This window comes from Sycon ciliatum, chromosome 2 (genome assembly GCF_964019385.1).
Source record: "Sycon ciliatum chromosome 2, ocSycCili1.1, whole genome shotgun sequence".
In the NCBI taxonomy this organism is placed as follows: Eukaryota; Metazoa; Porifera; class Calcarea; order Leucosolenida; family Sycettidae; genus Sycon; species Sycon ciliatum.
The window spans coordinates 2,839,530-2,862,029 of record NC_088644.1 but is presented as its reverse complement, the minus strand read 5'-3'; the positions used below and the strand labels follow the sequence as shown (position 1 = coordinate 2,862,029).

Here is a 22,500-nt window from a genome sequence, read left to right as displayed (position 1 = left end):
CTTGCGTCACAAGGCACGTGATTTCACCGTGCATCTTGCAATAAAATTCAAAAACTGCGCTCAGGCCTTCAGTCACTTTTGCAGCAACAGTCGCACAAAAAATTATTGGTGGCGCAAGGAGAAGCTTGTCGTTTGGAGTGACAAGTGATCACCGCTGCTTTTCCTTGTCAGAGTCAACACTACACGTTGTTCTGCGGCCTTGGGAGTATTGTTGGAGTAGAAATTGCTGAGGAGACGTCGCGGAGTGGCGAGCTTTCCTGCGCAGGTATGACTTTGGCCGTATTTCAGCATGGTCGAGTGGAAAAATTCAAAAATGTTTATTTCAAGAAAACCCCAAAAGGAAGATGGGGGACATGTCCTCAGCGCTAGAAGAGGTGTTCTACTATCTGCCGGTGTATAGTTCTGGCCAATTGAGGACGTAGCTGGCTGTTTTGCCAGCGCTTGTAAATTGGCTATTTTCAAGACGATCATTTGTGGCGTCAGGGGGTGATGGACCTCGTCTTCTGGGATGCTGGCGTGGCTAAGCGGTACTGCTCCAGGAACTCTTCTAAGGTGAGGCAATGTTGGCTTGATGGAGTTTTGTTCATAGCTTGTTCGTATACGCTGTGGCGTGACTCGTTTCTAGACCCATAAATAATGTGATATTTCGGCCATTTTTGAGGGGTATGCAAATTTCAAGGTTCCCTTCAGAAACTTTTTCAAGGGCTTTGCATAATCGATCCACACCCCAAAGGGAACCTACCTGCAAATTTTGAGCGAAATCGGAGAGATCCACTTGCACACATACTTTGGTATTCTCAGACATGCTCTCTTAACGTTTCTTTAAATAACGAAAAAATTGGTTGTTAAAACGTTAGACTTTGTGACTCGTTAGATTTTCCGGGTTTGACAGAAAACTGTTTTTGTAGATAATGCTTTTGCTCTGTCATCATAGTCCTGAATCAGTTGATGGAAATGCTATTCAGATAAATTGTAAATACATTTACTTGGTCCGACTTATTAAAATGTGCGCTTCGCTTTGAACATCTACCAAAAAAATTCAATAATCTCAGGACGGAATATACTTTACAGCTACCTAACACTGTCGTTCAGTTGTCGATTTGTGATGTTGAAGAAGGAATGGCTCGAACTCCAAAGGAGGCAGCGCCTCAGAATCCTAGACGACTAAAGCGTTTCGCGTCCAAATTTCGGCATCTGAGGACTCCTGTTGCTTCACGCGCAACACAGAGACGGCCTGGTGCTGATATCAAAACCCCAATACGATGGAGAATTGTCACGGAGCTCAAGAAACTCCTGGGCGATCGTTCTTGATTGCCTTCTGGCGGATTGAAATCGCTGCAGTCGCTGTTTCCTGGGCAGAATTTTAGCAAATGCGTCATCCAGAAACTCGTGCATCAGCACCAGCATCGCTTCGTCCAGTTTACTGATCTCTCTCGCAGTCGTTCACGATGTGGCGACTGACGAATCAAGATCAGAGTCGCAGAAGAGATCGCCGAGAAGCTGGTCGAAGTAAACAACCGCCCCTGGGGTCGCCTCTCTCCCACTACATGTATATGATATGTATGTCAAAATGCAGTTCAACATTCACTCCACACAACAACGGATCAGCCGCGGACTGTGAATGTGACCAGTTTCCGCTCGACTGTTGGATGGCATCAAACCTTCAAAGCATCCATTATGCCGGTTTACTGCAGATATGCTGCTTTGTATTGCTAGTTTACTAAAACAAGCATTTATTGCTACTCAGAATGCTTGCATTAGCTGCTGTTGCCCAGTACTGAGCATTGACTTGAGATGTGGTGTCCTGGCTCAACAGTTCACTGCAACTACAGTCCATTCACAAAAAGAAGGACTTCTAGCTTTTGGCCATAAATGGGTCAAACTTTGAGTTTTTTTAACAATTTTTCTGCGATCCCCAAAGGAATCCTCTTCCAATTATGTTTCTCAAGTCTATTTCTTCAAAAAGCAAGCGGTAACAAAAATAAGATTTCGACCAGGTTTTGCCCCGAAAGCACTGAATTGGGAAAAAACCATGAAAATCCAGGCCATTTCACTCCACTTGCAACAGTACATTGTGCGGTACAAACCCCAGTTGAGGTACCTTTTTCGGACCCTTTTCGCATTTCAAATTTCGCGGCACTGCACCGTGTATGATAAAATTATGAAAAATTGCCAAATACGGTAGCTTGCCACAGCCAGGGCCCATCTTTGGACTGTAGTGAGTGATAAGATCATTGTTGAACCGCCTCTTTGATATTTGTGCTTGTCAATGGAGTCAAAGTTCACTCCATATCCGTGACCAGTTTTCGCGTGTTTTCATTGCAGGTTTCACGCCGATGTTCACGAGTGACTTTGTAGAGGCAGCCTGGGACGTAGACCGAAGCAAGGAAGAAGTCAGGTTCACCATACGTACCAGTGATAGTGACTACGTAGCATTTGGAATATCTGATGATCGGAGGATGGTTAGTGTGTGCAGTTGTTACAATTTGAAATTATGAATTTGTCTATTCATTATTCCAGGTTGCGACAGAGCTCTCGGCCATGAAGAAAATGTTGAGTCACCTGCCCCATTACACTGCGCTCTTTAGCCGACTAGACCCTCCTGTACACAACCATCACCACTGCGAGGTCACTTCCGTAGACGATATTGATAATTCTTTTCATTAGTTGAGGGAATGGAAAAGGGAAAAGTCTGAAGAAGAAAAAAATGAATCTCACCACCAGGACTCGAACCAGGGACCTTGGCTTGAGGCCAGCAATGCTCTAACCAAATGGATAATATGTTAAGCTCTATTTATCACAAAACATCATTTCTTGGAGGCTCGTGGGCGTTGACCCTCTTGTGGAGCGACCCACATGACACGTATTTGACAATTAGTAGAAGAAGAGAAGAGCCTGTGTGTGTGTGTTTCTCATGCTGTTTTATGGACAGAGGAATAGTGACATAATTACAGGCTTCCTCACTGAGTCTGGTGTCCAAGTACACGATCGGTAAGTCTGCACGAAGCTCCAGCTGATATTGATGGTGAACTCGAGGACAATTGACAACATCAGTTTGTACATCTCCATTACTAGTTTAATATTGCCTGAAAAAAGTGAGCTACAGCCATCCATTGTACACCATTGCGTTACTGATCATTTGTGTTGGTTTGGTGTGAATGATTGTGTGTATTTCAAGACTACTCTATTCCTGTCACAACTACATCTTTGTAGATATTCAGCAGCTTACACTGAACCACGGATCGATGCTAGCAGTCAGGTGATTGCTCCAACTGGCCGTCGCATTGGCAACATTGTAGAGATCTCATTCTCTATACCGTGTCAGAGTTCGGACACATCGGACATTGCCATCCATGGTGATCATTACTTTCTGTTTGCGTCCGGCAAGCTATCCTTCGGCCGGCCATTGTATCATGGCTCCAGGAGAATAGCCACAGAGGAGCGGATTAGCATTGATTGCGTGGGTAAGATTTCTTCGTTATAGTAAGTTCTGGTCAGATTATTTTGCCTCATGTTTTATTGTACGGATATGCGTGCAGACTACAAGATTGTGAATATGTCTTCTTGTTAACCTCTTGATTTTTTGACAATCGTTAAATTTGCGACTCATTAGTAGTAGGCAACGAGCGGGTTCTACCACAGGGGGCGCCCTGCCCCCCAAAAATGGGGTGTTATTGAAAATATGTATTGTGTACATTTGTTGGGGCAGGGCGCCCCCTGTGGTAGAACCCGCTCGTTGCCTACTACTCATTGTAATAACACATATCAAACATTCCGCCATGGCTTTGAAGGTGCGGACATACGGTATGTGCATGTGTACATATCATGAATTACGGCAGCTAAACCTGGACGTCTTAAGACTGTGCAATTCTTGCCTGACTTTTGTGCATGTATGTGGGTACAGCTCAAAGGGCAAGTACCCCAGCACCTCCACCGGCAACCACACCAGCAGCTCTTCCAACAACCACTCCAGCAGCTCTTCCAACAACCACTCCACCACCAGCAGAGGGCAAGTATTTGTTTGCTTCACATATTGCTATTATTCACATACTAAGTTACATTGGGACTCGAGCTAAGACGTGACGGAAAACAGTGACTGCAACCAAAGGGGCGAACAAGAAGACTGAAAAGACAGGATTCGAGAGTCACGTGTCACGCATGCTCGTATCACACATCCACGGTATGACTGGCATTGACCTCCTCCTTCTCCTTAGCTTGTTCTTTCTCCCGCAGGAATGGAATAATTTGTGCTACGTGGCCACTGTATGTCCATATTGCATTGTTTGCGTCCAGCAATGGTCGCATGTGGTCAACTTTTGTTAGCACTAAATATTCACTGGTTGAGGGAATGGAAAAGGGAAAAGTCTGGAGAAAAAATTGACTGTCACCACCAGGACTCGAACCAGGGACCTTCGCTTAAGGCCAACGTTTTTTAGCACGATTCCATTTTTTTAGCATTGGCTCCACAACATTGGCACGATGCTGAATAGTGGTGTCATCCATGGCGTTGATGAGGCTTGTGCATTTTTAGCTGTTCACAATTCCTCTCCTGGTACTGCTTCCATGAGACGGATAGAGTCGTTTGATGGACCTTAGCTTTCTCTTTCTGCTGCTTTGAGCGGCCATGTTGCTCCGAAGCTATATGGTCTTTACTGTACTTCTTCTGTTTGTTTGGCATCATTACGATGTGACATCATTACGATGTGACATCATTACGATGTGACATCATTACGATGTGACATCATTACGATGTGACATACTTCACAAAACAACTTTCCAGCAGAGATGGTCAGAAAGTCTTGAGGGAACTCAGCAGTTCTGGGGTAATGGCTGATGTGCACAACCTCCATAGATTATCCTTTATTCACTCTTGTCCTTGTTTGGGTTGGTTCTTGAGGTCCACTCAAATGATCTTGGGGGCGATACAAGCTCCGTTCGCTTTTGGCGAAAATTTCCTGCTTTAGTGTTATCGATTGGTGTGGGTCCGACTCGTTTCCAACCATTTATGACTGGTCACCATCAGAACTGCCTCTGGCATCATCTTCACCTGGCTGATACCGCTAAATCATGGAAACACCATCGACACACACATTTGCTATCCAAGGAGCAGCCATCGGTTAGTTTGGGCGGACATCAATCAGATCAACTTTGTTTAACAATCGAGCGTCTGGACTACAGTGGAAGGAAGAAGAGAACTAAGGTGACTAGATTAAGTTGTCTTGAAAGGAGGAACACGCGCTGAAGCTTGCAGCTCTGCAAGAAGTAGAACCTAGAAAGCGGTGTATTAGCTGCTGCAGCGGAAGCTGACTACTGGAGCTTCGGCGCTCGCAACACGTAGCATTTGTGACTCGTGCAACAACACGGCAGTGTAACGAGATGTTCGCCTACATGGACAAACGTGCCATGTAGATCCACCAGTATACTGTATGCAGCGCAGCAGTGCCAGCTACGGCCAGCTGTGGTTGGGACATTCAGACAACAGGGGAGTCACCACGACTTGGTCATGACCAGCCGCGGACTGTGAATGTGACCAGTTTCCGCTCGACTGTTGGATGGCATCAAACCTTCAAAGCATCCATTATGCCGGTTTACTGCAGATATGCTGCTTTGTATTGCTAGTTTACTAAAACAAGCATTTATTGCTACTCAGAATGCTTGCATTAGCTGCTGTTGCCCAGTACTGAGCATTGACTTGAGATGTGGTGTCCTGGCTCAACAGTACACTGCAACTACAGTCCATTCACAAAAAGAAGGATTTCTAGCTTTTGGCCATAAATGGGTCAAACTTTGAGTTTTTTTAACAATTTTTCTGCGATCCCCAAAGAAATCCTCTTCCAATTATGTTTCTCAAGTCTATTTCTTCAAAAATCAAGCGGTGACAAAAATAGGATTTCGGCCAGGTTTTGCCCCAAAAGCACTGAATTGGGAAAAAACCATGAAAATCCAGGCCATTTCACTCCACTTGCAACAGTACATTGTGCGGTACAAACCCCAGTTGAGGTACCTTTTTCGGACCCTTTTCGCATTTCAAATTTCGCGGCACTGCACCGTGTATGATAAAATTATGAAAAATTGCCAAATACGGTAGCTTGCCACAGTCAGGGCCCATCTTTGGACTGTAGTGAGTGATAAGATCATTGTTGAACCACTTCTTTGATATTTGTGCTTGTCAATGGAGTCAAAGTTCACTCCATATCCGTGACCAGTTTTCGCGTGTTTTCATTGCAGGTTTCACGCCGATGTTCACGAGTGACTTCGTAGAGGCAGCCTGGGATGTAGACCGCAGCAAGGAAGAAGTCAGGTTCACCATACGTACCAGTGATAGTGACTACGTTGGATTTGGAATATCTGATGATCGGAGGATGGTTAGTGTGTGCAGTTTTGACACTATGGATTTGTGTATCTCTATTTGTCACGAATCATCGTTGTTTAGGGGCTCGTGGGTGTTCTCCTGGAGACGTCGTCGTGACCAATATTATTTTGGCAATTAGAAAGTACAAATGAAAATACTTGCAAAATTTTAACTCTGATACTGAGCCAGTAATAAATGTGAATATTTGCGTGTGCGTATGACAGAGAGAGAGAGAGAGAGAGAGAGAGGGGGGGGGGGGGGGGGGGTAGGAGGAGTGAGCGTGCGTGTGTGTGAGCATGCGTGTGTGTGAGCATGTGAGCATGTGAGCATGTGTGCGTAAATGTGGTATCTGCCTGTTAGTCTCTCTGTGCATGGACAAAAGAGGGTGATTTGAACTTTCCGTAAGGCAGCGGTCACACCAAGCATGGACAAAAGAGGGTGATTTGAACTTTCCGTAAGGCCGCGGTCACACCAAGCGCGATTCAGCCATTCAGCGGAAAAAGCGCCTTTTTCACGTCATCGTTGCTACAGAAACGGCTGAATTTTCGGCTTCAGGGCTTCAGCCGTTTTCAAAGCGCTGAATGGAGCGCTGAATGGATTCAGCCACTTTCAGCCATTCTGGCGCAGCGGCGGAAAAAACAAAAAATCGTGCAAATCCAAAGCACATCTTGCCATGGATGCATCGTGTTCTGAAATATTCCGGTTTGTTTCGTTGTTGGTCCAACTTCTCTCATTGCCTGCTGTCTGTTATTGTCCTCATCTTTCCTTGTGCGCTTTCTACGAGGTACGATTTGGTTTGTCAGCGTCAGACAAGGGAAACTATTATGCGATAGAAGCATGCGAACCAGGATGTCGGTGCAGAGCAAGTTGCAGACAACGGCGCGGAGTCTAGTTTCAGGATACCTGGCTGCACTACAAGCTCAACCCCCCCCCCCCCCTCCCCTCAATCTTTCAAACAAGCACACTGATTCCAATGAAGCTTACAGTACAGTACCAACACTCTGCTGATTGCCATGTTCAACAGAAAATAAAAATTAATTTAAAAATTCAAAAACATCAAATTCAAATATGGACGCGAAGAAAAAACCTCTACAGCATGCAAAAAAATTCAGCGGATCACATGGGTTGATGCGACCAACCGCTTCATTCAGCACAAGCCACTTTCAGCGCAAGCTGAAAACGGCTTGTTTGGTGTGACCGCGGCCTAAGGAGACAGACCTTGTTACATAATTAATTTTAACGTTACTGGACTTTTTCAGAAGAAATGATTCATTGATGTCAGAAGGCATTGTTATGTAGAGAAGAGAGCCTGACTGTCTGCCTGTGTGTGCTTCATATGCTATTTTTTGTACAGATCAATAGTGACATAATTACAGGCTACCTCACTGAGTCTGGTGTCCAAGTACAAGATCGGTAAGTCTATAAAAAGCCCCAGCTGATGTTGACGGCATACTCCAGGACGATTGACAACATCAGTCTGTACATCAGCAATAGTGTTGCCTAGAAATGTGAGCTTTACCCATCAAGTATATAGCATTGTGTTATTGATCCAATGTGTTGGTTTGGTGTGAATGATTGTGTGAACTTCAAGATTACATCATCCTTCTCTTCTTCCTGTCACAACTGCATCGTTGTAGATTTGCGAATGCTTTCACTAGACCAGAGGTTGATGCTAGCAGTCAGGTGATTGCTCCAACTGGCCGTCGCATTGGCAACATTGTAGAGATCTCATTCTCTATACCGTGTCAGAGTTCGGACACATCGGACATTGCCATCCATGGTGATCATTACTTTCTGTTTGCGTCCGGCAACCTCTTCGATGGTCAGCCATTGTATCATGGTTACAGAAGGGGAGTTGCCACAGAGGAGCGGATTAACATTGATTGCTTGGGTAAGATTTATCATGCTATCGTTCAAGTCTTGATTGGTTACTTGTCATGACTGGTTTGTTATGTGCATGAGAGAAACAGACAGAGAGACAGACAGACGGACGGACGGACGGACGGACAGAGACAGACAGAGACAGACGGACGGACGGACGGACAGAGACAGACAGAGACAGACAGAGACAGACGGAGACAGACAGAGACGGAGACAGACAGAGACAAACAGAGACAGAGACAGAGAAAGAAAGAGAGAGAGAGACAGAGACAGAGACAGAGACAGACAGAGACAGACAGAGACAGAGAGAGAGAGAGAGACAGACAGAGAGAGAGAGACAGAGACAGAGACAGAGAGAGAGAGACAGACACAGAGAGAGACAGAGAGACAGAGAGAGAGAGACAGAGAGAGAGAGACAGAGAGAGCGAGAGAGACAGAGAGAGAGAGACAGACAGACAGACAGACAGACAGACAGACAGACAGACAGACAGACAGACAGACAGACAGACAGACAGACAGAGAGACAGAGAGTTGCAGTTCGACTTTACAGCACGTGAATGTGACTGGTTGAAGACTGTGAACTTCTTGCTTGACTTTTGTGTATGTACTTGGATGCAGCTCCACCAACAACCACTCCAGCAGCTCTTCCGACAACTATTCCACCACGCCCACCAACAACCACTCCAGCAGCTCTTCCGACAACTACTCCACCACGCCCACCAACAACCACTCCAGCAGCTCTTCCGACAACTACTCCACCACGCCCACCAACAACCACTCCAGCAGCTCTTCCGACAACCAGCATGTTGACGGAAACAAGCAGTGCACAAACAAGTGAGTTACTCACTCATCTTGTGACTACTGTAAAACCGGAAAGTTTAACGTTTTTTGTAATTTTGGCATGATAACGTGCAGAAAGTTTAACAATGGCTACCTGGCCATCCATCTGTATGCGCATCTTTACACAAACATGTCGCCTTAACGTTTCTTTAAATAAAGAAAAAAAATTGGTTGTTAAAACGTTAGACTTTGTGACTCGTTAGACTTTCCGGGTTTTACAGTAAACTGTTTTTGTGGTTGGTGGCTTAGATAATGCTTTTGCTTTGTCATCATAGTCCTGAATCAGTTGATGGAAATGCTATTCAGATAAATTGTAAATACATTTACTTGGTCCGACTTATTAAAATGTGCGCTTCGCTTTGAACATCTACCAAAAAAATTCAATAATCTCAGGACGGAATATACTTTACAGCTATATAACACTGTCTTTCAGTTGTCGATTTGTGATGTTGAAGAAGGAATGGCTCGAACTCCAAAGGAGGCAGCGCCTCAGAATCCTAGATGACTAAAGCGTTTCGCGTCCAAATTTCGTCATCTGAGGACTCCTGTTGCTTCACGCGCAACACAGAGACGGCCTGGTGCTGATATCAAAACCCCAATGCGATGGAGAATTGTCACGGAGCTCAAGAACCTCCTGGGCGATCGTTCTTGATTGCCTCCTGGCGGATTGAAATCGCTGCAGTCGCTGTTTCCTGGGCAGAATTTTAGCAAATGTGTCATCCAGAAACTCAAGCAGCAGCACCAGCATTGCTTCGTCCAGTTTACTGATCTCTCTCGCAGTCGTTCACGATGTGGCGACCGACGAATCAAGATCAGAGTCGCAGAAGAGATCGCCGAGAAGCTGGTCGAAGTGAACAACCACCCCTGGGGTCGCCTCTCATATGGATCCCACCTACATGTATATGATATTATTATTATTATTATTATAGGCTTTTCCGCGTTGGCATCGCCAAGCAAGCTTGGCTAGCCTTCGCATAAGCTGCTCCATAATGATGAGACGTAACAATGAATGTATGTATACACGATCTAGGACAGAACCAAATTATTAATTTCACGGTTCGCGTGAGACTCGGCTGGAAGCCGGGTTTTCCGCATCCGTAGGAACGCCACCACCCTTCAAGGATCAAGGCGCAGATGCAGCTCCTAAAGCGGTGGGAGGTGAGTAGATCAGCTCACCAGCAAGTGGTCAAAGACCGAAAATCCCATTCACTGCATCCATGTTTTCCTCGTGCCAGGCCACGAGTTCCCAATTAACTGTGGGTCGCAGCACGGCTGGAAAAAATCCTTCCGCTTCCAAGCAGGACTTGAACCTGGTACCCTCTGAACCAAGGTTGAGGATATTTTTGAAGAAAGCTGCAAGTTGTGTTGAGGAACACAAAGTTGCAAACTCTACGAAAGTAAACTGCAAGAAATGTTTTGGGGTTGATCTCATGATTATTGTAGTCACAGGTTGTGTTAGTAGCATTCAAGGTTGTGTTTTCACAGGTATATTGTTTACATTCCTATTCTTTTACAGGATAATATTTTCACAAAATATGTTAGTCAATGAGTTATGTTATGGTACACCGTACGGCCATGCAGCCGCCACAGGTGGAAGCAGTATTAGGCTTTGATGTATGCTTTTATCACATTGCTGCATAGGTCTTTCCAGTCTTGTCGTGACTGGGAGATGGCATGGAGGTTCTCAAGTTCCTCGCGTTTCTTGAGCGACCCCCGATACGCTGCAGGTCCTGGTGCAGACTCAGTGGCAGAGTGGTACGTGGCCGGCCCCGCCAGGTGGCAGCGGAACTTGGGTTTTCGAAGTATGCTGCCATCATAACGCGTGCTGGTACATCGTCGTTTAGTCTCAGGACATGGCCAAAGAGCCGCCACCTCGCTCTCACAATGGTTTCCCCAAGGGGCTGGGAGTTGGTGCGTTTATACAGCTCGCTATTTTTGATGACTTGAGGGTACTTGATCCCGACGACTGTTCTCAATTGACGTCTGTGGAATGCTTCCAATCGCTTGATGACATTGCTTGGTACTCCCCATGTTGAGCAATTGTACAGGAGTATTGGTGTGATAAATGCATTGTATAGCTTGACACGTCTGTTCTCTCTCACCTGCGAGCCTCTCACCCACAGTGCCCAAAGCCGTTGAAACGCACCTGTGGCCAGCTGCATACGCCGAGATACATCTTCCCTGTCACCCAGTAGCGATCCCAGCTTCCGGGTCAGCCTCCATTCTTCTGCAATGCAGTCGCTGAACCTCTCGATATGGGTGAATTCTGTCTTGGCGGAGTTAACTGTCAAATCCCATTGCTTTAAGGTGTCCCCAATAACAGGGAGGCATGATTGGAGGTCAGTTCCCCTAAATGACAGAAAGTCAACATCATCAGCATATGATGTGTCAGTTGGGAGGTGCAGGTTGATGTCGAGTTGTGGCCGGATCGGTAAGATATTTCGCACGTCCCGCAGGGCTGCTTCTAGATATACGATGAATAGCACAGGAGATAATGAGTCCCCCTGTGGGGTGCCTCTGTCGGTTTTGAACTTAATGCCATCCGTTCCCGGCAATCGAACCTGCAAGGTGGTGTGCTGCAGAAGATATGAAATCAGTGTAACGTCGTCGTTGTCAAGGAATGACGCAAGAACATCGATCAGTTTCGGACGCGAGATGGTATCGAATGCTTTCGACATGTCGATACCGATAATGTCATACTTCTGTTGTAGGCGTTGGCATCGGGCTATAGCCCAACGGTAGGACCATATTACGTCCGAGGTGCTTCTGTTAGGCCTGAAACCGCTCTGGGTGGGAGATAAGTATTTATGTATTTTTCTGCTTACGCGGGACAATGCCACAAGTGACAACACCTTGCGCAACACCGTCAACAGTACTACTGGTCGCAGGTTTGATGGGGGCCCCCTGGCCTTGCCAGGTTTTTGTAGCGGGATAAGAGTCCCGTCGCCAATACAGAGTGGCTCATTGTTGGAAATAGCTGCATTGTATATCCGAGCTAGAGCATGGTGAAGAGGGGCAGGCCCGTACTTGATAAGTTCGCCTGCCATGTTGTCTGGCCCGGTCGCACGGCCGTTGTTAAGGCGCCTTGCTGCTGATGTGATTTCCTGCTGTGTGATTTCTTTTGCAAATTTTTCTGTATTTTTTGTTTGGATGGTAGTGTTAGGCTGAGTGAACATTTCTTGGAAATGACTCGTGATTCCGCCAACTATGTCTTGAGAGTTCAAAAGCCGTCGTCCTTTGGCATCATTTATCGTGATGGGTTGTTGTTTCTTTCGTTGGAGCAGGTGCACAGCTTTGAACATGCGCGCGTCATCTTTCTGGTTCTCAATTTCCGCCACCTTACCGTCCAATAATCTGCTTGCATTGTCTCTGGCTTGCCTGCGAACTTGATGAGGTAACTGGTTTTTGTGGAGTTTCAGACGTGCTGCTACTGCTGCATCAGGGGTATTCATCAGTTGAAGCCGGATTTTCCGCTTTTCTTGAACCATAGCCGTCAGCTGTGGGTCAGGTATCCATTTTCCTTTTGGCGGTCTTGTTGATGCTCCCAGGGTAGCGCTGGCCACTTCCATCACAGTCGTATGTACCTGATCCCATAGCTCCTGAGGGGCTAGCTTTGTTTCTGGCTTGCAGCTGCAGTGTTGGGTAATAGCATTTTCCAGAGCGGACTGATATTCCTTCCGTATGCGTGGATCGGACAGCCTATCCACAGCAATTTTCATGCCTACTCGCTGTTTCTTAGCGTGCTCTATTGGGCCCCACACACCACGCAACCGGTCCAGCTTCATTCGTGCCACAAGCAATCGGTGGTCCGAGTCCAGCAGGGTTCCAGCGTAAGATCTGGCATCTGTGAAGAGCTGGCGCTGACGAGTGGAACACAAGATATAGTCTATTTGATTATAGATGGGAATGGGGGCTCCGCCACTTGAATTATTCTTTCTCCATCCTGTCCATGTTGTGCAGTGCCGTGCTGGGTGCTGAAAAGCTGTGCTGCAGGCGAATAGGGAAGCCGAGTCACAATAGTCAGCAAGGACCTTGCCAGAGTAATTCTGTCGTCTTCCGTATCGCCCAATGCATTGATGGAGTGATTTATTTTGTGTTCCGAGCTTGGCATTGAAGTCACCGAGTACGAGGAAGATAGATGAAGATTTTACCTTGGCAACTGCAGCGTTGAGTGAGGAGTAGAAGTCGTCTAGGCAGTCTTGGTCCTGCGCAACTCTAGTCGACGTCGGCGCGTACACGCTGACGAGCGACAATAGTTTATTTTTTGACAGTCGAATTTGCAGAACGGCAACTCTATCCGACTCGCTCCAGATTCGATACACTCTATCGAGGAGCGAGTGGTGTATAGCAAAGCCGTTTCCATAATATCGGCAAGTCGAGGAGAGGCACACAATCCTGTAGTCGCCGTGAACTCCGTCGTAGCCGTCTTGAATTTTCGTTTCTTGCAGAGAACAAATTTGAATTTTATAGCAACGCAGGTCCTCGGCCAGCAGTTGCTTTTTCGTGTTGGACGATAGACCACGAACATTGAACGAACTTACACTAAAAACAGACGGTACTGGTTGGAGCAATTGAGACATAGGGTGTTCCAAAGGAGTCAGAGGACTCCAGAGGAGTCAGAGGGCATGTCAGTTCCTCATCCAAACTATGTATATGATATGTATGTCAAAATGCAGCTATTTGCCCCAGGACCTGCGCAATGCCATTCTTATTTCAGGTCAAACAACACTTGGAGAGAAAGACGGAGAGATGGAGAGAGACAGAGAGAGAGAGACAGAGAGAAGATTAATTTTTTTGAAGACATCAAATTCAGCTGCTACTTCTGCAGCCAGGAGTCAAACGTTCCTTGTGGAAGTTACGTTTTGCGCTGGGATTCAAATTTTTTGTTCATGCGATCAGTCGTTCCGACTTTCCTTGTTGTGACTTCTCGATTGCTTGAACGCGATCCTTCAGCATCATGACCTTGAGGTGCTGCTTTGTTTCTGAATTCCTTGATGCCATCGTCGATTCATTTATATGACTGGGGTGACAGAGCCGCTCAGTCCTCGTTTCTCCTCCGAGTAGTAACATCGATCAGACGTTTCCTATCATGTTTATCCTTGACAGCGCTTGAAATTTTGACAGGCGTAGTGCAGACCACACCGACTCCACAGTCAAAATGAGCTGCGTTCATTTGTTCAGCTGAAGTATCGAAAGAGTCATTTCAGGACCATGGAAAATCAGCAAAATGTCAAGAAGGAACTTCGAGCAACATTGATTTCCTACATCACGGTCGCTAGTTACGGGTCAAAAATCGTCTTTGGGACAAGAAAAGGCGGTCGCTGGTTGCGTTCAGCAGGTAGTCGCTAGTCACAGTGCATTTTGAATGTGGGACCGTTCGTGCCTGGCGAGGTGGTCGGTAGTACCAGGCTGGTTGCTAGTCACGGCAGACCATCTGGTAAAAGGAGAGCGATCGCTCTCGCACGCCTTCGCTCTCCTTATTTTCATTTTGGGCGCACTTTTCGTCGCGCGCCTTGAGAACTTCGAGCGCATCCGCATCACTATGATTGTGCATTCTGCACACACTCAAATATTTCGTAACTCGGCTTTCCCTGAACGGAATTGAGTAATCGAAATGTCTATTCGCATTAGGAAGTTCTCAGCTGTCGGCTCCAACACATCTGAAGTCGATCCGAGGTCGAATAGTGGAGTTACGGCACTCGCAAGGTATTTTACGTCCCGTTGCAAATTTTCACTTCCGCAATCATAATAATAATAATTATTATTTTTGACATGAAGGATTTCCCTCTGTTGCGTGACCAGTGGTGACAGGCCTAGACTCCTAGTCCGGACATGCATAGACCTGTTTGACGTCAGGCACAGGTCTTTAGCGGTCAGCTACAAAAGAAAGGAGCGCTCTACGATGAATGCTACAAAAATACCATGGATCTTGCGAATTGCCTCAATTTCCCGTTGCACGTGTCTTCCCAGGGCTATCCCCCTATAGATAGATAGTATAGTGCCACTGCAGTAGCACTCTAGCTGATGAAAATCCCACTGGTGTGTTCCTCTTGCCAATAGCTTTCCAGAATGCTTGAGATTCATTGTCAAAATTGATGAAGGGAAACTAAAGTTGTGGTCCGAACAGCTTCCATTTGTAGTGCGTACGGTAATTGTCCAGAAAGAATTTGGCAGGGTATTGAATCCGATTGGGGTACCGTATGGCAAGATGTTGAAAGACCCGTATTGTGCTCGCCTTGGATAGATAAGGCGAGCTATTTTTTGGGGGGGGGGGGGGGGGGGGGGTGGTGGGGGACTGCTCTCCCACCACTCTCCTTGAGAGGATAACGAGAGTGATTGTTCACTCCCCTGGATTTTTCTTACACGAAGGTCTGCACGGTGGTCACGGTGGTCACGGTGGTCTTTAGTTACAGGTTTTACTGTATTACACTACCAAAGCTTTTAGCTTTTCTATAGGGACTAAAGCAAACCACTTTGATCATGTCTTCTCAGTACATTTACTGTATTATATGACGGCTTTGAGCAGCAAAGCCAAGTTAGCCCATGCATGCACGTGTTTTGTCACGGTTCGTCACGCGGCACATGAATAAAAAATATTTTTTCCGAAAATGGTGGATGAAAAAATAAATCTTGCGTGGCCGCTTTGCCCTGCCTCGTGTCAGCAAAGCAACTTCCTTGTCAACAATTTCTGTCATCCAGTTAGCCAAAGTGACTCAAGGTTGTGTTTTCTCCGTTTTCTCCTTTGTCTCTCCGCCAAGCTGTACAAGAGTATTAGTTGTGCTAGTCTGCGTAGACAAGCGCTGACTCGTATGAGCTGGAAGCGCTTGAAAATTCACAACTTCAAACAGCGATCGATCGCGCTTGGTTGAAATATTTATTTGTTGCGTGGGCAGATAGAGTAGCTCATGGTCGCAGTAGTGAATTTCCTGGAGTTCATGAGGCCAAGCAAGAACTACTCGAAGCAGAGGCCAGAGGACCAGTTATTTAGGCCTCGACATGGCGAGTGGCGTTGACGCCAACTCAGAAATGGCTGTGATTACCTGTCAAAAAATCTAGCCAAAGAAGTAGACAAGGAGCAGAGGCATTTACATGGACAACGTACGACGGTGGTTTGCAACATGCTACTACTGCTGGAGCGACGTTGAGTGCAGGGACGATCGTTGATCATCTACGTATCAGGTGTGGTTGTCAAACGCTTGTGGCCTTTGATGTGGATATGAAGATTTTATGCCCACTGTGCGTTCGTTATGCACCACATCTGCTGTGCACGTGGCATTACCCTATCTCAGGGAGAAATCATCAACCCAGTCATTCTGGGTAAAACTATTCCTGATAGCTGTGCAGGCCAGCACAAGAACCAGTACGCTGCACTTAACAAGGTGCTTATGTTCGTGTGCTTGATGGTTAATGGAATGAGTTCAACTGAAAGCAACGGTTCCGCAGGTCTTCAACAACCTCAGCAAGGTGGTCGGCCCAGCAACAGTGGTGACGGTACTTGGCATAGAAGTCGACAGCGAGGACCAGGTGATGCGGCTACCTGACAAGAAGTTATTTGCCTTTCTAGCGGCTTTGAGTGAGTAGTCCACGCGCACTAGCTACACAACGCGGGAACTGCTGTCGCTGATCGGAACCTTGTCCTTGCCGCAAAGGTGGTTCCTCCTGGCAGGACCTTCATCCGTCAACTCCTGTATCTTAGCTGGACAACTCTCTCAGTCTCTTCAGTCAGTAGTCAACATCAACACAAAAGCTCACTTGGACATCGAATGGTCGCGCTCCTTTGCCGCAAACTGGAATGGCCAATCCTTCTTCTACGATGTCGAGTTTTCAAAGTCCCCTGACCTTGAGCTATTCACGGATGCCTCTGATGTTGGCTTCTGCGGTTTCTATCAAGGACAATCGTTTTTGGGGCAACGGGCCGCTGAGATGCAGCATGAACCTATTGTGATTACTCGCTTCCGAGAACTGGCTTCCACAGCCAACCAGTGCCTGGTGCCAACTCCTCCGCTGAACTCGCCGCTCTGATTGCTGCCAGCAATGATCTCATGAGCGACTCAGACCTTTAAGCCCGGTATTTGCGCACACATAATCTGATGTACCCAGTTTCGGCTATGGCCGAGTTCCGGTCCCTGACCGCTACTGCCGGCAGCTCACGGCCAGTGTTTGTGTTCGTCGACGGCGGCTACTTCTCCCGAGTTTTCTCGACTAGGATCCTCAACTGCAACCGGGTGAGCTCCCATTCTGTGCGCATTGGCGGGGCCACACTCATAGCTCACCGGAGTACAAGTGTCTGTGAAGCAGCCATATGCCGTGCAGGCTGCTGGCGAAGTGCAGCATCCGATCACTATGTCAGGCGTGCAGCCGGTATACCCTCTGTGCAATGGCTAGCAGCAAAGACTGGAACAGCCCACGCCCATGTGGTGTTGAGAACAGAAGTGAGGTACATTTGTAGTGTTGTACAGTGTTGTGCCTTCCGCTTGTTGTGCAGTCCTTGTGCCGGTGTGGCTCTGTGGGTATCACTTAGGGGTTTGCCATGGTTACTTGCAGGAAGTTATGCTAATGAGCGATGCCGTGAGAAATGCTTGGTCGTAAACACTGGTTTTTGGGAGGGTCAAATGCATTTGCCTCTCAGTGTTGTGTTGTACTGTCTCAGTGTTGTGACACCTGTATGTTGTTGTGTGGTTGACCCGCCGGTTTGAGGCATGGGTGGTCAACTGTGTATGTTGTATCGGTGTGTTCCCGTTTGAAGTTGCCGGGCCACCATGTGGTTGACCCGCCGAAAATGGAGGCATGGGTGGTCAACTGTGTCTATTGTATCGGTGTGTTCCCGTTTGAAGTTGCCGGGCCACCATGTGGTTGACCCGCCGAAAATGGAGGCATGGGTGGTCAACTGTGTCTATTGTATCGGTGTGTTCCCGTTTGAAGTTGCCGGGCCACCATGTGGTTGACCCGCCGATAATGGAGGCATGGGTGGTCAACTGTGTCTATTGTATCGGTGTGTTCCCGTTTGAAGTTGCCGGGCCACCATGTGGTTGACCCGCCGATAATGGAGGCATGTGTGGTCAACTGTGTATGTTGTATCGGTGTGTTCCCGTTTGAAGTTGCCGGGCCACCATGTGGTTGACCCGCCGAAAATGGAGGCATGGGTGGTCAACCGTGTATGTGTATCATTGAAGTTGCAATACGTACATTGCTGTGACTCGCCCGATTGCTGTTGCCGGGCACCTACGCATTTATTTGCCTACTTGTAAAGAGATATCTCTTCTGGTTTATTGCATAATTCTTGGCTCAATGTTATCCACGGTGTCGCTCGATGCAAAGTCTCGTAAATATTTATCAGACAAAATTGAAGAAAAAAACTATGGCAAACCCCACTTCCTTGTATTCTATCTGTTTGGTGTACATGTGTCCACGTTTTGTACGTTTGGCACGCACATGCGTGCGTGTGTATGTGAGAGCGTGTCTGGATAAATGTGCATATTGATGTTTTGGTTGTTTTAAGTTTTATTGTGTGTATGCGTGCATGCATGTGGGTTAATATTATCTTAATTCCATCGGGCATTTTTTGTGATTGGAGTTTATGGCACTGTTTCGAGTGCTTGCTGTGGTGCATTCTCTTGTTTGATCCTGTTCCTGGCGGAACGCAGCTGGCAGGTTTGTCGGGCCAACCATCAATGCCACATGGACTGTGGACCCGGACACGCAGAGTGTGCGCTTTGTACTGCGGACGGCTGAGTCACAGAATTCTTGGCTGGCTGTGGGAATATCTGATAATCGTCGCATGGTAAGAAGAGGTAGAGGTCTTGAGAATTTTGCTTAGAACCATTGTGAGATTTACTGATGTTAGAGTTTTGTTCATGAGTGGAGATACTTAGTTCTTAAGATTAAATGAAACTTGATTTCTTTCATCTCAAAATATTTCAGTGACTCTTTTCATCTTAGGCCGTCCGGAATCAATTTGTTGTTTCAGGTCGCTCTACTCAGCTAGAATGCTGTCATTCGCTCAAGTTCCTTTATTCTCGGTGTGGCCAGATATGCAGGCATTCAGGCCAAACCTGTCATGGCGTAGCTCTTCAATTTGTTCTGCAGCCTGTCAGCCAGCACTGGCAGGACCCCACCAGGCCCGCACCTGGGTCTTGCAGGCACAGGGGTATCGGGGGAGATTGTCCCACAATGCACCTGCAGTGTAGAGAGCAGAGAAGCAATGGAGTAATGATGCTTCTGTTGTACTTGCAAGGCTACCGGTTAACATATTCTGTGGTCCCATGGGAAAAGACGGTCAGAAAGGCAACCCGAAACATGGAAATAATTCAGGATTGTCTTAGTCCATCAATATTTCTTTTGTATACTAGTAACATATTCCAGTGCTTGAGCTACTGTCTCAGTTCCTGAAGTTAGAATACTTCTCCAGTCTGTTTGCTTATGTAGATGACTTACACTGGATGAGATGCTGTGTGTATGTGTGTGTGCGTGTGTGTGCGTGTGTGTGCGTGTGTGTGCGTGTTTGTGCTTGCATGCGAGTGTGAGTGTTTGTCCATGTCCGTACAATTGTAGCTGTGTGTATGAAGTATCTAAATATGTCTGTTTTGCTATATTCTTTGCTCCTCTCTTGTCTGTCTGTCTGTCTGTCTGTCTGTCTGTCTGTCTGTCTGTCTGTCTGTCTGCCTGCCTGCATGCCTGTCTGTCTGCCTGCCTGTCTGTCTGTCTGCCTGTCTTTCTTTCTATTGCTTTTACAGCAAATTTCTGACGTTATACTTGGTATCCTGCTTGATAATAACAATGTCCTTGTGACTGATCGGTGAGTAGGGTGACGTTTTCAGATGCTTGCTTTGTTTCCTTGATTGGAATTTGAGATTTATGTCACTGTCAATGAGGTGCTTTCTGTGAGTGCCATGAGCACTCTAGGGTGGGTCTAGAGGCCAGGGTCTAGAGTCCAGGGTCTAGGGTCCAGGGTCTAGAGTCCAGGGTCTAGGGTCCAGTGTCCACAGTCCAGGGTGTAGGGTCCAGCGTCTAGGGTCTAGGGACTAGGGTCTATTATATGGTTTGCACAACGATACACAGTAATATTATCATGAGACTTCCTTGATAGGCATCCACCTTTGAAGAATCTTTGAAATAAAATTCCAATGCCAATGTTGCTCCGTGATAATTTCTGTACTGTTCCACCATTACATTCCCATCTGTGTTCACACACGTTATTATACCTGTGTGTGTTTCTTGTAGCTGGGCATCGGGATACAGTCCGCCGAGAGTTGACACTGACAGTCAAGTTATCCCTGGCAGCGGCAGTGGCAGCCGCACCAATGGAGTGCTGGAGATTGCTTTCAGCATTCCATGTCAGAGTTCAGACGAACTCGACAAGAGTATCCAGGGTGAACATTACCTACTGTTTGCCCGCGGCAATGCTGCAGGCACCGCACCAAGCTATCATACGCCAAGCGGCAGATACGTCACAGACGATCTTGTCTCTATAAACTGCCAAGCCGGTATGTGATGTGTCTTGTGTTGTTCCTTAATTAGCATGGTTATGGACGTGTCTCTGTGCTTGCTGGCGTCTGCTAATGCATGTATGGCCGTGTTTCTGTATTATTTATTATTGTTTGCATGTACGCGTTAGAGTCGATCAATGATCCACACTTTCGCTTATGCTGAAAAGAGGAAGAGACACTGCATCAAATGGTATCAAACAGAGGTGTCGAACAAAAACAAAAACAAAAAACAAAGAGGAGCGTATGTGCTTGGATGGTGAAGGTGTAATGTACTCTGCCTGCTATGTTAGCTAAAACACATGGACAGGAATTCGCATTCCGGTGGCTGAGACGAGAAAATGATTGTTCATTCATTCAGTAGTGATAAATGATATTGGAGTGATATTAAAGATGCTATTATATTAAAGATGCTATTATTTCAGTCATTGGCCATCACCTGAATGTTTCAGTCATTACCGATAACATGATGATATTGGAGCGATATGATGATATTGACATTGACGTTGAATCTTTTCGTTGATGAATGGTATTTTTTCTCAGTGTTACTTGTAGATATTACACTTGGCAAATCCTCTTGCAGAGCTGTTGCCATTAAAGGGCGATCCTTGGCGATTTCACACAGATGATCCAAGTCTGACACATTTGAGAGGCTACCTTGTCCAGCCTGAATGATGTCAGCATGAAGAGCAGTTGGCAGTGTAGTGCGAGGGCAACCACGCCATCCACCATTGGCTTCAGCCGTGAAATAGAGATGCATGGCCATTGCTGCTGGAATGGTGGTGGCTTGCTGCAAAATGTGACCGAACAAGCGCCATCTTGACTCTTTGACCAAAGCGCTGAGTTTTGTTGTCCCGCTTCTCTCATACGTTTCATTGTTGGAGATTCTCTGTGGCCATTGGATGCCAAGCAGAGATCTCAACTGCTGACGATGGAAGGCATCAAGACGGACAGATACTGTTGGTGTCAGGCCCCCTGTTCCCGAGTTATACAGGAGAACTGGCAGGACAAATGCTGAGTACAGCCGGAGTCGTAGACACTCACTGACATGGGTACGACGCTTCCATAAGCTCCACATAGAGCGAAATGCTGCAGTTGCTAACTACTTGCACCGCACAACATAAATGCTGCAGTTGCTAACTGCTTGCGCCGCACAACATCCTCACTGATCAATGATCCGAGCTTCCTGCAAATTCGCCACTTTTCACCCACTCTGTCCATGTCACGCCTGAGAATCGTATGTTCCGTTTTATCGGGGTTCGCTGTCAGGAACCAGTCTGCGAGGACTTCGACGATGACTTTCTCTAGATCCTGTAACCACGGAGCTGAGGTGCTAACAAAGTCGACATCATCAGCGTATGCGAGTTCTACAGGAAGGAGAGTATCAGCCGTAATTCTTTCTGGCGCCTGGACATAGACTTGTCTCAGTGCAGCTTCCAGGTACACAACAAACAGAACCGGGAACAGTGCATCACCCTGGGGCGTGCCGATCGTTGACGTGAACACCGAGGAGCACTCTCTACCCACCCGCACTGTCATGTGCGTGTCTGCTAGAAGATACCTGATGAGGTGTACTTCATCCGTGTCCATGGGGTGATTTCAAAACCATCATTAGCTTGTCACGCCGGATGCTGTCGAACGCCTTTGACATGTCTATACCCAGGATGTTAATGATCCACTGATGTCGTTGGCACTTCGCAGCAAACCAACGGTGTGTCCATACCACGTCATCGGTGGACCTGCCGGGCCGGCAGCCACTGTGAGATGGAGAGAGAAACTGGTTCACTTTTGCTGGGATCTGGTGTGTCTGTATGCTAAAGGCAGTGCCTACCTTGGGTTTGTTCAGGAGATATTATTGTCTGACTGCTTCATGCAGCAGCTTGGCAAAGACTAAGTGTAGCTGTACAGTATACCTCTGTATCTCATGGCCTGTTACCCTGTGTA

The 22,500-nt window shown here is 46.9% G+C and overlaps 1 protein-coding gene across 1 annotated transcript in view; it reads left to right on the top strand.

Annotated features, from left to right (window-relative positions):
- Positions 1–22,500, top strand: part of LOC135808245 (uncharacterized) — a 172,611-nt gene that overhangs the window by 47,103 nt on the left and 103,008 nt on the right. Inside the window, exons 31-41 of the mRNA XM_065321411.1 lie at positions 2,326–2,462; positions 2,933–2,991; positions 3,214–3,464; positions 3,905–4,009; positions 6,229–6,365; positions 7,707–7,765; positions 7,990–8,243; positions 8,852–9,067; positions 18,718–18,854; positions 19,807–19,868; positions 20,294–20,556. Of these exons, the coding sequence (XP_065177483.1) occupies positions 2,326–2,462; positions 2,933–2,991; positions 3,214–3,464; positions 3,905–4,009; positions 6,229–6,365; positions 7,707–7,765; positions 7,990–8,243; positions 8,852–9,067; positions 18,718–18,854; positions 19,807–19,868; positions 20,294–20,556 (1,680 nt within the window). The remainder of the gene's footprint in view (positions 1–2,325; positions 2,463–2,932; positions 2,992–3,213; positions 3,465–3,904; positions 4,010–6,228; positions 6,366–7,706; positions 7,766–7,989; positions 8,244–8,851; positions 9,068–18,717; positions 18,855–19,806; positions 19,869–20,293; positions 20,557–22,500) is intronic.